The following is a 13,430-nucleotide window of genomic DNA, read 5'->3' on the forward strand; positions in this document are numbered from 1 at the left end:
TCAGGATTAATGAGTCTATATTTAGAAAAAGTCCTGTCCATCAGGGTTAATGAGTCTATATTTAGAAAAAGTCTTGTCCATCAGGGTTAATGAGTCTATATTTAGAAAAAGTCCTGTCCACCAGGGTTAATGAGAGATATTTTTTTTACACAATGAAACATTTGGATCTTCATATTTCATATTTATACCCAAGATAGAATGTAATATCCCCAAGGAACTAGCAGGTTTCCTGGCCTGCGGTCTTTGGCTCAGTTGAGGAGAGGAGAGGAGCTTCTGTGTCTGTGGTCTAATTAGGACAATCCAATTAAAACTCATCATTAAGATTCCCTGCTGGCTCACTGCCTTTTTATCCTCCTACTTCTTTGTATTGTTCTCTCTCTCTCTTTCTCTCCCTCCCTCTCCCTCCCCTCTCTCTCTCTCTCTTTCTCTCCCTCCCTCTCTCCCCCCCCTCTCTCTCTCTCTTTCTCTCCCTCCCTCTCCCTCCCCTCTCTCTCTCTCTCTCTTTCTCTCCCTCCCTCTCTCCCCCCCTCTCTCTCTCTCTCTTTCTCTCCCTCCCTCTCCCTCCCCTCTCTCTCTCTCTTTCTCTCCCCCCCTCTCTCTCTCTCTTTCTCTCCCTCCCTCTCTCCCCCTCTCTCTCTCTTTCTCTCCCTCCCTCTCCCTCCCCTCTCTCTCTTTCTCTCCCTCCCTCTCCCCCCCCCTCTCTCTCTCTTTCTCTCCCTCCCTCTCTCCCCCTCTCTCTTTCTCTCCCTCCCTCTCTCCCTCCTCTCTCTCTCTCTTTCTCTCCCTCCCTCTCTCCCCCCTCTCTCTCTCTCTTTCTCTCCCTCCCTCTCCCCCTCTCTCTCTCTCTTTCTCTCCCTCCCCTCTCTCTCTCTCTTTCTCTCCCTCCCTCTCTCCCCGTCTCTCTCTCTCTCTCTCTCTCTCTCTCTCTCTCTCTCTCTGTTTCAGTCCCTACATCGGAGGACATGTCCAGTTTGACTCCAGAGTCCAGTCCAGAGTGAGTATAAACTCTTACAGTTTGGGCTTTGAATGTGGTTCTTAATCTATTATCATACTACTTTGGCTTTGTTTTGTAGTCTAGGGCAAACACATTTTAACAATCAATCACCAGAACACATACATACAACGATGCAGTGGCAAGGTCCTGACTTGTAGGGGTTTTCGGGTCTCATTGAAGAGTCGGATTAAAAAAAACACGATTTCAGACGGACAAGCCCGTCTTTTATTGTCACACGAACACTTCAACACATGCATGCGGCCACAACACACTCATGCTGACGGTGGCCGGTGAAATATGTCCTCTGCATTTGACCCATCCAGGCTTGTCGTTTCCTCCAGGGGGCAGGCCAGATTCAGATTCAGATTCAGATTCATTTATTAAGGACTGCACAACAAGTCGGCAGAATTTGCTTTCGGTACAGGCCAGGAGCAGTGGTCGCTTTTTCTTTCCAGCGCCCGGGGACCAACTTCGGATGTTGTCGTCACTGGTCGGATGACGATCTTCTGCATGTTTTTAGTGGGGGGTTATGTACGGAGGAACCCCCTGGGGGGTACGGGGAGAACATGCAAACTCCACACAGAAAGGCCCTTTCGACGAGATAGCCCACCTGGGCAGTAGGCACTGAAGATATGGGGGGGTCACAACTCCAGCGCCCACAGCGTCCCAGGCAAGAATCGAACTCAGGACCTTCTAGCTGTGAGGCGACAGTGCTACCGACTGTGCCACCGTACCCCTATAGCATAGCAGTTGGGTAGAAGCTGTTAACCTGCCTGTTTCTGTTCATTTCAGACTGGTGAAGAAGTCTTGGTTTGGTAACTTCATCAGCCTGGAAAAAGAGGAGCAGATCTTTAACCTGCCTGTTTCTGTTCATTTCAGACTGGCGAAGAAGTCCTGGTTTGGTAACTTCATCACCCTGGAAAAAGAGGAGCAGATCTTTAACCTGCCTGTTTCTGTTCATTTCAGACTGGCGAAGAAGTCCTGGTTTGGTAACTTCATCAGCCTGGAAAAAGAGGAGCAGATCTTTAACCTGCCTGTTTCTGTTCATTTCAGACTGGCGAAGAAGTCCTGGTTTGGTAACTTCATCAGCCTGGAAAAAGAGGAGCAGATCTTTAACCTGCCTGTTTCTGTTCATTTCAGACTGGTGAAGAAGTCTTGGTTTGGTAACTTCATCAGCCTGGAAAAAGAGGAGCAGATCTTTAACCTGCCTGTTTCTGTTCATTTCAGACTGGCGAAGAAGTCCTGGTTTGGTAACTTCATCAGCCTGGAAAAAGAGGAGCAGATCTTTAACCTGCCTGTTTCTGTTCATTTCAGACTGGTGAAGAAGTCTTGGTTTGGTAACTTCATCAGCCTGGAAAAAGAGGAGCAGATCTTTAACCTGCCTGTTTCTGTTCATTTCAGACTGGTGAAGAAGTCCTGGTTTGGTAACTTCATCAGCCTGGAAAAAGAGGAGCAGATCTTTAACCTGCCTGTTTCTGTTCATTTCAGACTGGTGAAGAAGTCCTGGTTTGGTAACTTCATCAGCCTGGAAAAAGAGGAGCAGATCTTTAACCTGCCTGTTTCTGTTCATTTCAGACTGGCGAAGAAGTCCTGGTTTGGTAACTTCATCACCCTGGAAAAAGAGGAGCAGATCTTTAACCTGCCTGTTTCTGTTCATTTCAGACTGGTGAAGAAGTCCTGGTTTGGTAACTTCATCAGCCTGGAAAAAGAGCAGCAGGTCCCTGTTGTGATCGTTGACTCTTTCCGTTCATTTCAGACTGGTGAAGAAGTCCTGGTTTGGCAACTTCATCACCCTGGAGAAAGAGGAGCAGATCTTTGTTGTGATCAGAGACAAACCGCTCAGCTCAATCAAGGCAGATATCGTCCATGCCTTCCTGTCTGTGAGTACAAGTGAGCTTAGATCAGCCTCCTACTCCAAAGAACACGTACAGTCAAAGAAGCATCATCATAGCGTTAGTTAGGTATGAGGAATAGGCATGATTATTTTCTGTTTTTGCTCAAAATGAAATGTTTTATGGTCACTCGTGATTCAGTAGGTCACGGGTTGGCTTGGAACCAGCCTTAAAACTCGTTGTATAAGGACTCTTCGAAATGTCTATGGAGAAAATGAATGTGAAACTCACTTGCGGGGCAAGAGATGTCATGTGACTGTTCAGCTCTATGCTGTTTCAATGTAACAATGAAACCAACCGCATATTCCCCTGCATCCACATGGCATCAAACAACAGCGGGGCTTATTAGACTCTGTTTTGTTTGTTTCACAAACTGCCTCGTTTCAGAGGATGGTAAACGGTAAATGGCCTGCATTTATATAGCGCTTTTATCCAAAGCGCTTTACAATCAGTAGGTACATTCACCCATTCACACACCGATGGCGGCAGGCTACCACGCAGGGTGCTGGCACACCATCAGGAGCAATTTGGGGTTCAGTATCTTGCCCAAGGACACTTTGACATGCAGACTGGAGGAGGCGGGGATCGAACCACCAAAGCGATTAGTGGACGACCCGCTCTACCTCCTGAGCTACGGCCCCCCGAGAGGATTGCTGTTGGACTATAAGTTCTTGGAATAAAGATTTCATTGAGGAAAAGCTTTCTTTACTATTTTCTGTGATCTGCCTTTTTTTTATTAAATAAAAAAAAGAGCTGAATCGATAATTGATTGTTAATTTCCCCCGATGATCGATTACAGATTTTTTTTTTCTCCAAATGCCCATCCCTAATCAGCATATCAACATCTGTGGCGGTAAAAAGGCAGCGAACCCGCATCTCTTTTCCCCCTCTGATCATCATTCTTTCACTGAGACTTTCACCTTGGTTTTCTATCATCTTTATCAGCTCAGCTTTTCAACAGCATTCTTTCTTTTGCCTTCTTCGCCTCACCATCCTCCCATCCCCGACCCCTCCTCCGTCTCCAGGTCGCGTCCCTCAGCCACAGTGTGGTTTCTCAGACCAGTTTCCGGGCGGAGTACAAATCCTCCGGTGGCCCCTCTGTCTTCCAGAAGCCTGTCAAGTTCCAGGTATTGTTCTGTGCCGTTTGTAAGTGAACACAACACGCCTGGTGGGTATATGGTTGGGTGTGCTACCTCCAACGTCACTGCTGCACATCTGCAAGTTAAACGACTATGTAATGTCATGTAATGTAATTTTATTCAGTCATTTTAAACAACAAAATCACAGTATAAACAAAGTCATACGACCAGAGACTGAACAGGCTCAGGCAGAAGCAAAATGCTTATATTATGCCTGACCTAATTTCTACTCAGTTAAGTTCTCCTCCAAAATGAAAGAAAAACAGCAACAGAAAAGTAATTTACAACAATCAATGTTTACTATCCTTCTCGATTACTTGTAACGACTATTTTTTCGATTCGTCGATTAATCTAACGATTTTTTTTTAATATACTACTGAACCTCAGATTTAAAAGGATTGCTGACAGATGAATGTTTAAACTGGAGTAATATGCAGTTAAGATAATCACTGGCAAATAAATGTTTTCATTAGTGTGAATGGACACAGTCTGGCAAGCGAGACTATGTGCTGCTGGGAAAGAGGTTAGCTAACGTCAAACTGCTAGCAAAGATGTGCTGCTGGGAGAGAGGTTAGCTAACGTCAAACTGCTAGTGAGACTCTGTGCTGCTGGGAGAGAGGTTAGCTAACGTCAAACTGCTAGCAAAGATGTGCTGCTGGGAGAGAGGTTAGCTAACGTCAAACTGCTAGCAAAGATGCCATCTTTTGAAAGCATCATTTGTGCATGGATGACATCACTGGTCCACAACTTCACTCAAATCAACTCTCAATAACTGTCAAACTAAATGAATGCCCCCAAAACAGTTGACAGTTTTCGGATATTATGTGAGATCATGTGCAAAATGAATTAGCATTGTTTTTCGGTGGAGTGTCCCTTTAACTTCCTGTTTCCTACAGGTGGACATTGCTTTCTCTGAGGGAGAGAGGGAGCGAGAGAGGGAACACGCAGAGAGGGAAGGGAGGAGGCATCTGGGCATCTACAGCGTCACCTTCACTCTAATATCAGGTAAGATGACTGTGCTTAGAGGAGACAGAGACCTCTTCTTTTAATAAGAAGTACGCAAGCAAAAACTAATGGTGTTTATTTATTTAAGATGTCTACTAGGCTGACAAATAGTTTTGCTTTATTCACTTTATTTTTAAACAAATCAGTGATCCAAAATGTATTTTATGAACGGTCATCTGAATACTATAATTGGAGAGCTGTCTGTCTGTCTGTCTGCCTGTGTTTACCAGGCACGTGCAGGGGGGGGGGGGGGGAGTGTTTACCAGGCACGTGCAGGGAGGGGGGAGGAAAGTGTTTACCAGGCACGTGCAGAGGGGGGGAGGAAAGTGTTTACCAGGCACGTGCAGGGGGGGGGGGGTGTTTACCAGGCACGTGCAGGGAGGGGGGGGGGGGGGGGGTGTTTACCAGGCACGTGCAGAGGGGGGAGGAAAGTGTTTACCAGGCACGTGCAGAGGGGGGAGGAAAGTGTTTACCAGGCACGTGCAGAGGGGGGGGGAGGAAAGTGTTTACCAGGCACGTGCAGAGGGGGGGGGGGAGGAAAGTGTTTACCAGGCACGTGCAGAGGGGGGGGAGGAAAGTGTTTACCAGGCACGTGCAGAGGGGGGAGGAAAGTGTTTACCAGGCACGTGCAGAGGGGGGGAGGAAAGTGTTTACCAGGCACCTGCAGAGGGGGGAGGAAAGTGTTTACCAGGCACGTGCAGAGGGGGGAGGAAAGTGTTTACCAGGCACGTGCAGAGGGGGGAGGAAAGTGTTTACCAGGCACGTGCAGAGGGGGGGAGGAAAGTGTTTACCAGGCACGTGCAGAGGGGGGAGGAAAGTGTTTACCAGGCACGTGCAGAGGGGGGGGAGGAAAGTGTTTACCAGGCACGTGCAGAGGGGGGAGGAAAGTGTTTACCAGGCACCTGCAGAGGGGGGGAGGAAAGTGTTTACCAGGCACCTGCAGAGGGGGGAGGAAAGTGTTTACCAGGCACCTGCAGAGGGGGGAGGAAAGTGTTTACCAGGCACATGCAGAGGGGGGGGAGGAAAGTGTTTACCAGGCACCTGCAGAGGGGGGAGGAAAGTGTTTACCAGGCACGTGCAGAGGGGGGGAGGAAAGTGTTTACCAGGCACCTGCAGAGGGGGGGAGGAAAGTGTTTACCAGGCACCTGCAGAGGGGGGAGGAAAGTGTTTACCAGGCACGTGCAGAGGGGGGGGAGGAAAGTGTTTACCAGGCACCTGCAGAGGGGGGGGAGGAAAGTGTTTACCAGGCACGTGCAGAGGGGGGGGAGGAAAGTGTTTACCAGGCACGTGCAGAGGGGGGGGAGGAAAGTGTTTACCAGGCACGTGCAGAGGGGGGGAGGAAAGTGTTTACCAGGCACCTGCAGAGGGGGGGAGGAAAGTGTTTACCAGGCACCTGCAGAGGGGGGAGGAAAGTGTTTACCAGGCACGTGCAGAGGGGGGGGAGGAAAGTGTTTACCAGGCACGTGCAGAGGGGGGGGAGGAAAGTGTTTACCAGGCACCTGCAGAGGGGGGAGGAAAGTGTTTACCAGGCACGTGCAGAGGGGGGGGAGGAAAGTGTTTACCAGGCACCTGCAGAGGGGGGAGGAAAGTGTTTACCAGGCACGTGCAGAGGGGGGAGGAAAGTGTTTACCAGGCACGTGCAGGAGGGGGGGGGGGGGGAGTGGGCTCAAGCACCTGCCCCTTTGCTCCTTGGTGTTCAAGTGCCCTTTTTGTCCGTGGCTAATTTGACTGTCTTTCAGAGGCTGGCTCATTTTTAAAGCTAGAGCGAAGATACTGATATCGTATGAAACTAGAAGACCGTAGGAATCCATTGCAACCAAGCCTGACATGCTAGCTTGTCGCGCCGCAGTCTGGAGATGTCTCTGCGGGCAGCAGCAGCATACCAGATGGTGATGGAGGAGGTGAGGATGCTGGACTCGACGGTGGAGGTGTAGAAAAGCACCAACACATCATTTGGCACCTTGAACTTGCTCAGCCGCCACAGGAAGTGCATCCTCTGTTGTGCCTTCTTGGTGAGAGCTCTGATGTTCAGCTCCCATCTCAGGCCCCGGCTGATGGTGGAACCCAGGAAGTGAAAGGACTCCACGGTGTCTTCTGCGAATTTCAGGAGCTTCACGGACTGATGGCTGGAGGTGCAGTTGTTGGTGTACACAGGGAGAAGAAGTATGGAGAGAACCCTGGGCAGCTCCGGTGCTGATGGTCCGGGAGTCAGTGACATGCAATAGTTTAATATAGCCTACTGGAGTTTACATATTTTAAAATAAATCTATCATGGTCCTGATGGTACTGTATAAACAGTAATGGGTTCAAGTAAATAATAAAATGAAAATGAAGACATAACAAAGCACCAAATTAGTTGCACCGTCAATGACAAATACTAGCTGGGTGAATGACTCCCTCTGTGGTGTCTGTATTGATTGTCCCAGGTATCAAGTCCAAGTCAAGTCACGAGTCACTGGTGTTCAAGTCCAAGATCGAGTTATGAGTCTTTGTTGATTTCGTCAAGTCGAGTCCACTCCAAAGTCTGACTCGAGTCATGTCAAGTCATGTGACTTGAGTCCACAGCTCTGTTCCCCAGCCTTACTTGCTGCTTCCTGTTATTCAGGAAGTCTGTGGACCACCTGCAGATGGAGTCGGGCGCACCCAGCTGGCAGAGCTCCTCGTGAAGCAGAGTCAGGATGATGCTGATGGAGTCGGGCGCACCCAGCTGGGAGAGCTTCTCGTGAAGCAGAGTCAGGGTGATCATATCGAAGGCCGAGCTGAAGTCCACAAACAGATTCCTGGCATAGGTTCTTCTGCGTTCTCTCTAAAGTTGCCTGTACTCGTGGCTCCCCCTGGATATACATGTAGGCCTACTTCTACTGCCTCCTACCACCACCTTCTTTTCCGCTGTTGTCCTGATGAACTGATCATGCTCCGTTGGTTGACATATGTTGCAAATGACATCGTTATCATGCGTTATCTGCCTCACACACCTTGGAAACCGTCCGCCGACATTTTTGTTTAAACGTAAACTCTCAAATAGAGAGGCAAAGTGACCGCCTACTTCCTGCTTCAGCACTGTACCAGAGATTTTCATCCGCCATTTATTTTCCCCATACACATTTCGTAAAATACGTATAAAAATCGTTTTACTGGTTTAAACCAAACGGTACAGATATATTTAGAAACAGGAGAGATCGCATAACATTTCACTGGGACCAAAACGTAAAAGAAATGCGGGTTTAAAGAAAATATTTTTTCTGTTGTTTTTTTACATTTTGGTCCGAGTGAAATGTTCTATGGTCTCTCCCGATTATAGCATTAGCTGAACCGTTTGGTCCGACGAAGTACAACTATTTTATAAGCATTTTACGAAATGTCTATGGGAAAATAAATGGCGGATGAAAATCTCTGGGACAGTGCTGAAGCAGGAAGTGACGTTCACTTTGCCTCTCTATCTCCTCTCTGCAGATAATTGGGTTGTGTGTTTTGTGTCATCAAGCGGCACTCCTGGTCGGCCATTTAAAGGAACATCGAAATTCGCTGATCTCATACATAGAGTGAATATGGGCCGATTTGGATCGATTGATTGATCGGTGCGTCCCTCATTTTTTAATCTGATGCTCCCGATGCTAAAGTGAGTGATGAGACCTTCTCTCCTCTCCTCTCCTCTCCTCAGGTCCCAGTCGCAGGTTTAAGAGAGTGGTGGAAACCATTCAGGCCCAGCTACTAAGTACTCACGATCAGCCTTCTGTGCAGGCACTAGCTGGTGGGTAATGCACGCACATGCATGCACGCACACACACACACACACACACACACACACACACGCACGCACGCATGCTCACACACACAAACGCACACGCACGCACGCACACACACACACACACGCACACACACACACACACGCACATGCACGCACGCTCACACACACAAGCGCACGCGCACGCACGCATGCACGCACGCACGCACACACACACACACACACACACACACACACACACACAAATACAAATATGCAAAGGATATAAACACTATTAATGCAATCAGATAATATCTGATAGGGAGTGAGTCAGTTACTTAATTGTCTAATTGGCGACCACATTAATGTAAAAACATAGCATAATAACACACAGGATGATGACAATGGCAGGTCGACAAACAGTTATACTGTAAGACAAGATAACGGTCAGCATCCACTTCATGGGTACAAAAAGCAGCGCCTCCTCCATATTGAGCGCCTACCAATAATAGCAGATATTGAACAATACCTCACTAACTACTTGGCCCTTCTCTTAGGGAGACCAGCCATCTGAAGGCCTCTCACAACCAGCTTATGTACGTGACCCAGGCTACCAAATATGAAAACTAGAAGTTTACACCTGTAGCCCAGCTGCTCCAGTTGTTGATATTTTAACATCTTGGTCAGAAAGGCCTCCTCTAGGCTGTGGTCAAAGGTACAGCCAACCTCAAGAACAAACACCTCTCTGAGATTTTCATTGACAACAACGTCAGGAGTGTTAGCTGGAATATTAGAGAACACATCAGAGTCGTCACTACACAGACTGAACAGGCTCGGCTTCACAGTAGAATGTTTATAGAGCCAGATAGAATATCTGAAAATAGAGGTGATATCTTTTGATATCAAATCCACTATTCTATCATGTCTACAGATGTAGAGGCCTTTGTATGCATGGCAACCATTTAAGATGTGAGCCCTGGTTTCAGTTATCTGTTCATGACCATGATGTATACAGTGAGGAGCATGGCTGTCAGGAAGCCAGATGGAAAGATTGAGCTTGGTTGGTAAAACCTGCAGTCTTGCTTTTAGAGTGAAGATGATAATGCTCTCATCCAGAGCGACACTTTTAAACACTGCAGGAGAGACAGAGTGATCTGCTGCAGGGAGACCTGCTTTCCTTGGAGTTTCAACTCAGTCCAGTGTTGTCATTGTCTCAGTTGTTGCGCCCTCAAGAGGTGACCTCGGGCATTAGTTTGTGGGAGTTGGTGTTATGTTGCACAGATATTCACAGTCGCTCTCAGATACTGGGGTCAGATATAACCTCCTCTGAGACACTCACTGCCTTTGAGTTAGACCCCGCCCACTTCAGTGTGACATGTACTAGTAGTACTTAGGGACCGTTCGTTATTTAGAAGGGGGGTCACTGGAGGGATTTGGTGTGCTCTGAAATAAAAAGCTGTGCCCCTTCCCTGATCAAAATATATTTTTCCTTGACCCTCCCCAAACAATATTGTGGCAAGCTTGCGTGGAAGAATGCAGACTGACACAGATATCTTACTTTTAAGAAACATTTGCAGAACTCCGGCCAGAGGTCATCGAACACACTAACAGTCTCAGTCGTGGTGGCTACATTGATAGTAAAACTAAACATATCCTGGCCACACAAACATTGCCATTTGCCACATAATGCAATCAAAACATGAGCACAACATCACTAAACCACGTTTTTAACTGTACAGTAACAGCTTCCCACAAGAACATGAACTCCCATAATCCTTTGCGCTTAATAGAGCAGAACTGTCACCAATCAGAGTGACCGCCTCCTCCGGTCGCTACATAATGCTATTTTCGCTTGTGAAACCATCTTCAGTCTGTGTATATCAATATTTGTGTTTAAATAGCAGTCAATGACTGATGGAAAAAAGTTAGCCGGTTATATTATTGTGGCGGACTCTCCACTCTCTGTCCCCCCTCTCTCTCTCCTCCCTCAGCAGACAGTCACAAAGCCACACATGTAAAATCTCCCAGCATCCATTGAGCTACATTTCGATAACAAATAGCATCCAAATTAGCCTAAATAGATAGAAAGGTAGATAGAAATAATGTTAACACAACATGCAAGTGTAGAACATTTCAATATTGGACAAAATAAAATCTCGAAATCAAAACACAACCCTATGTGAAACATATATGTCATCCTGGTGGTATAAATATCCCTTGCAGACTTTACGTAATTTAGGAGATGAGTGAGCCGAGCCACTCGGCTCTACCCATGACTTCCTAGACGACTTATCTGGCGCAATGATAGAGCCCATATATGTTTTGTGATGCCGTCTGTTTGTTTGCTCGACATATATATATTTTGTGATGCCATGTCTGTTTGTTTGCTCAACATATATATATTTTGTGATGCCATGTCTGTTTGTTTGCTCGACTTTTCCTGCTGGAAATGTACTTCCATATTGTGGCACCTAGAGACCACATACAGCCACAGGCTCCAACGCCGTTAAGGCACACACACCAATAAGAAGCAGCTTAATATTAAAATAGGAATCTTTATTATCGACAAAAATATATAGCCTATATATGTTTTAATTAAAACAGCTCATAGCATCACAGCACAGGTTGGTTGACACTTGTTACATATCACCACGTCATGATAGCAGGCAGCAACAATAATTAGGTGTAAGGGCTCCCGCAGGATGGTGGTCTTACACTAAGTTATACAATCAAATCAAACTAATGTATCACAATGAGTCGGCCACTCGTTACGAAAGACACCTCTGGGGCTCGCGCTCCCGAAAGAAAGCAGCAACAGCACACCAGCCTGTCGCAGCCTCGCTGGTATGAACGTATAGGTTACCCCAGCGGTGCGTACAAGACCCCAGCCCTCCGTCGAGGCAAACAGAGCCCAGCAGCCGTGGAATCACCAGAAAAGCGCCACTGATTGGCCAGATACTGTACACGCCTACTGTCTGGATAGGCCAAGCACAAAGATCGACAGATCAGACCGCCAAAGAGAAACAATGCACCGGGACATACCAAACAGTTTGGACAGGAGGGGTGTAAATGAAGCAACTCAGTAGTTGTTGAAGTCTGAAAAGCAAACATTACACACAAACAAAAAGTTTATATATTTTTATCTAATCAAAATTGTATACCCCTCCCCTGGACTCAAATTAAAGAGAGTGTACCCTCCCTCAAACTAAATTTAAAACAAGATTACCCTCCCCTATTTTCCTCCAGTGGCCCCTTCCCTAAATAACGAACGGTCCCTTATACTACTAATTTCATTAAATGTCTCTCTCCTTCCATTCATAAATCTCTCCCAACCTATTTTCTTTCTTTCTTTCTTTCTTTCTTTCTTTCTTTCTTTCTTTCTTTCTTTCCTTCTTTCTTTCTTTCTTTCTTTCTTTCTTTCTTTCTTTCTTTCTTTCTTTCTTTCTTTCTCTTGTCGTTCTCTCTGTCTCTTTTGCTTCTTTCCTTCTGTCCTCTCACTCTCACATGCCTTTACCTTTCAACTCCCCAGATGAGAAGAACGGTCACCCTTCCCGCCAGCCCAGCACTCCATCCCGCCAGAATTCCCGGCGTTCCGAAGGTGGACCCGAGCGGGAGCGGGAGCGGGGGGACGGTGCGGGAAATGGGGGCAGCGGGAGTGGGAGCGTGCTCCAGCGGCGGGGTTCGGGGAAAGACAAGACCAGACTCCTCTCATCATCCAATGGGACGCAATCTCATCCCTGAGAAGAATGTTCTGGAAGAGAGGCGGGGCCTTCAGCCACACTGCCTTCCTCTCTTCCTTCTTGCCTTCCTTGCCTCCTTCCTTCCCTCCCTCCCTCCCTCCCCCCTTGCTTCCTACTGTCATTCCTTAGTAATGGGACAAAGGAGGACAAGGTTATTCCTCGAAGCTGCTCTTGACGTTAAGAAAAGTGTGCGGATTAAGCTGATCTCTAGTCAGCATTCAAGGGCAACTTCACCCCCCGGAGGGATGAGTCAGAGACAACACAGGATCAACCATCTCCCACCCAACCAGAGCCAGAGAACTACACAGTTAACTCAAGAAGGTCCAATCATCAAAGCACACAAAGCACACAACCCTTCCACCGACGGCCACAGGTTCAACACCCAACAACAGAACATACAGGAAAACACCCCTCAGCCAATCAGAACGACACAGGAAACCCTGCCGACCAATGACGGAGCACCTCAAGGCGACCCCATTCATCATCAGTGTCCAGACAGAACCGCTGCGGTCTACGGTCAGCGACCAACCAGCTAGCCACCACCGCGAACATCACCTCGCTCAGCCAATCACGAGTCTCCTCAACATCACCTGATCAGCCATGTCTAGTCTCCCCTCTTCTTCTCACTTGCTAATGGAGGAATCGTGTAATGTCAAGCAAAACACCAACACCAGAATGCCTTTAGAGTATGTTACAACACAACATGCCTTTAGAGCAGTGGTTCCCAACCTTTTCCAACTCAGGGCCCACTTTTATCTCTCAAAAATGTTCGCGGCCCACCTCCGACCCCATAAATACAAAGGCCATATAATGCGTTCTCAGAGCACTTTTTTATTGAAAATTGAACATAAAGGACTGAACTGAATACAGGAGAAACATGTTGGAAGCTCCACAGTCACTAACACAGCACCTGTAACATGTTGCAACACCTTCAGT

At 47.3% G+C, this 13,430-nt stretch overlaps 1 protein-coding gene across 2 annotated transcripts in view; it reads left to right on the forward strand.

Moving 5' to 3' along the window:
* The window catches only part of LOC310788030 (serine/threonine-protein kinase BRSK1-like), a gene marked incomplete at both ends in the record, with an annotated part of 47,384 nt that extends 34,889 nt beyond the window's left edge, over positions 1-12,495 (forward strand). Inside the window, 6 exons of one of the 2 annotated variants that reach the window (XM_083649501.1) lie at positions 946-994; positions 2,751-2,874; positions 3,912-4,013; positions 4,922-5,030; positions 8,692-8,785; positions 12,267-12,495. In XM_083649501.1, the coding sequence (XP_083505627.1) occupies positions 946-994; positions 2,751-2,874; positions 3,912-4,013; positions 4,922-5,030; positions 8,692-8,785; positions 12,267-12,495 (707 nt within the window). The remainder of the gene's footprint in view (positions 1-945; positions 995-2,750; positions 2,875-3,911; positions 4,014-4,921; positions 5,031-8,691; positions 8,786-12,266) is intronic. The other variant, XM_083649502.1, reaches the window with a different exon arrangement.
* Between the last annotated feature and the right edge of the window lie 935 nt (positions 12,496-13,430).

This window comes from Poromitra crassiceps (genome assembly GCF_964638095.1).
Source record: "Poromitra crassiceps genome assembly, chromosome: 13".
In the NCBI taxonomy this organism is placed as follows: Eukaryota; Metazoa; Chordata; class Actinopteri; order Beryciformes; family Melamphaidae; genus Poromitra; species Poromitra crassiceps.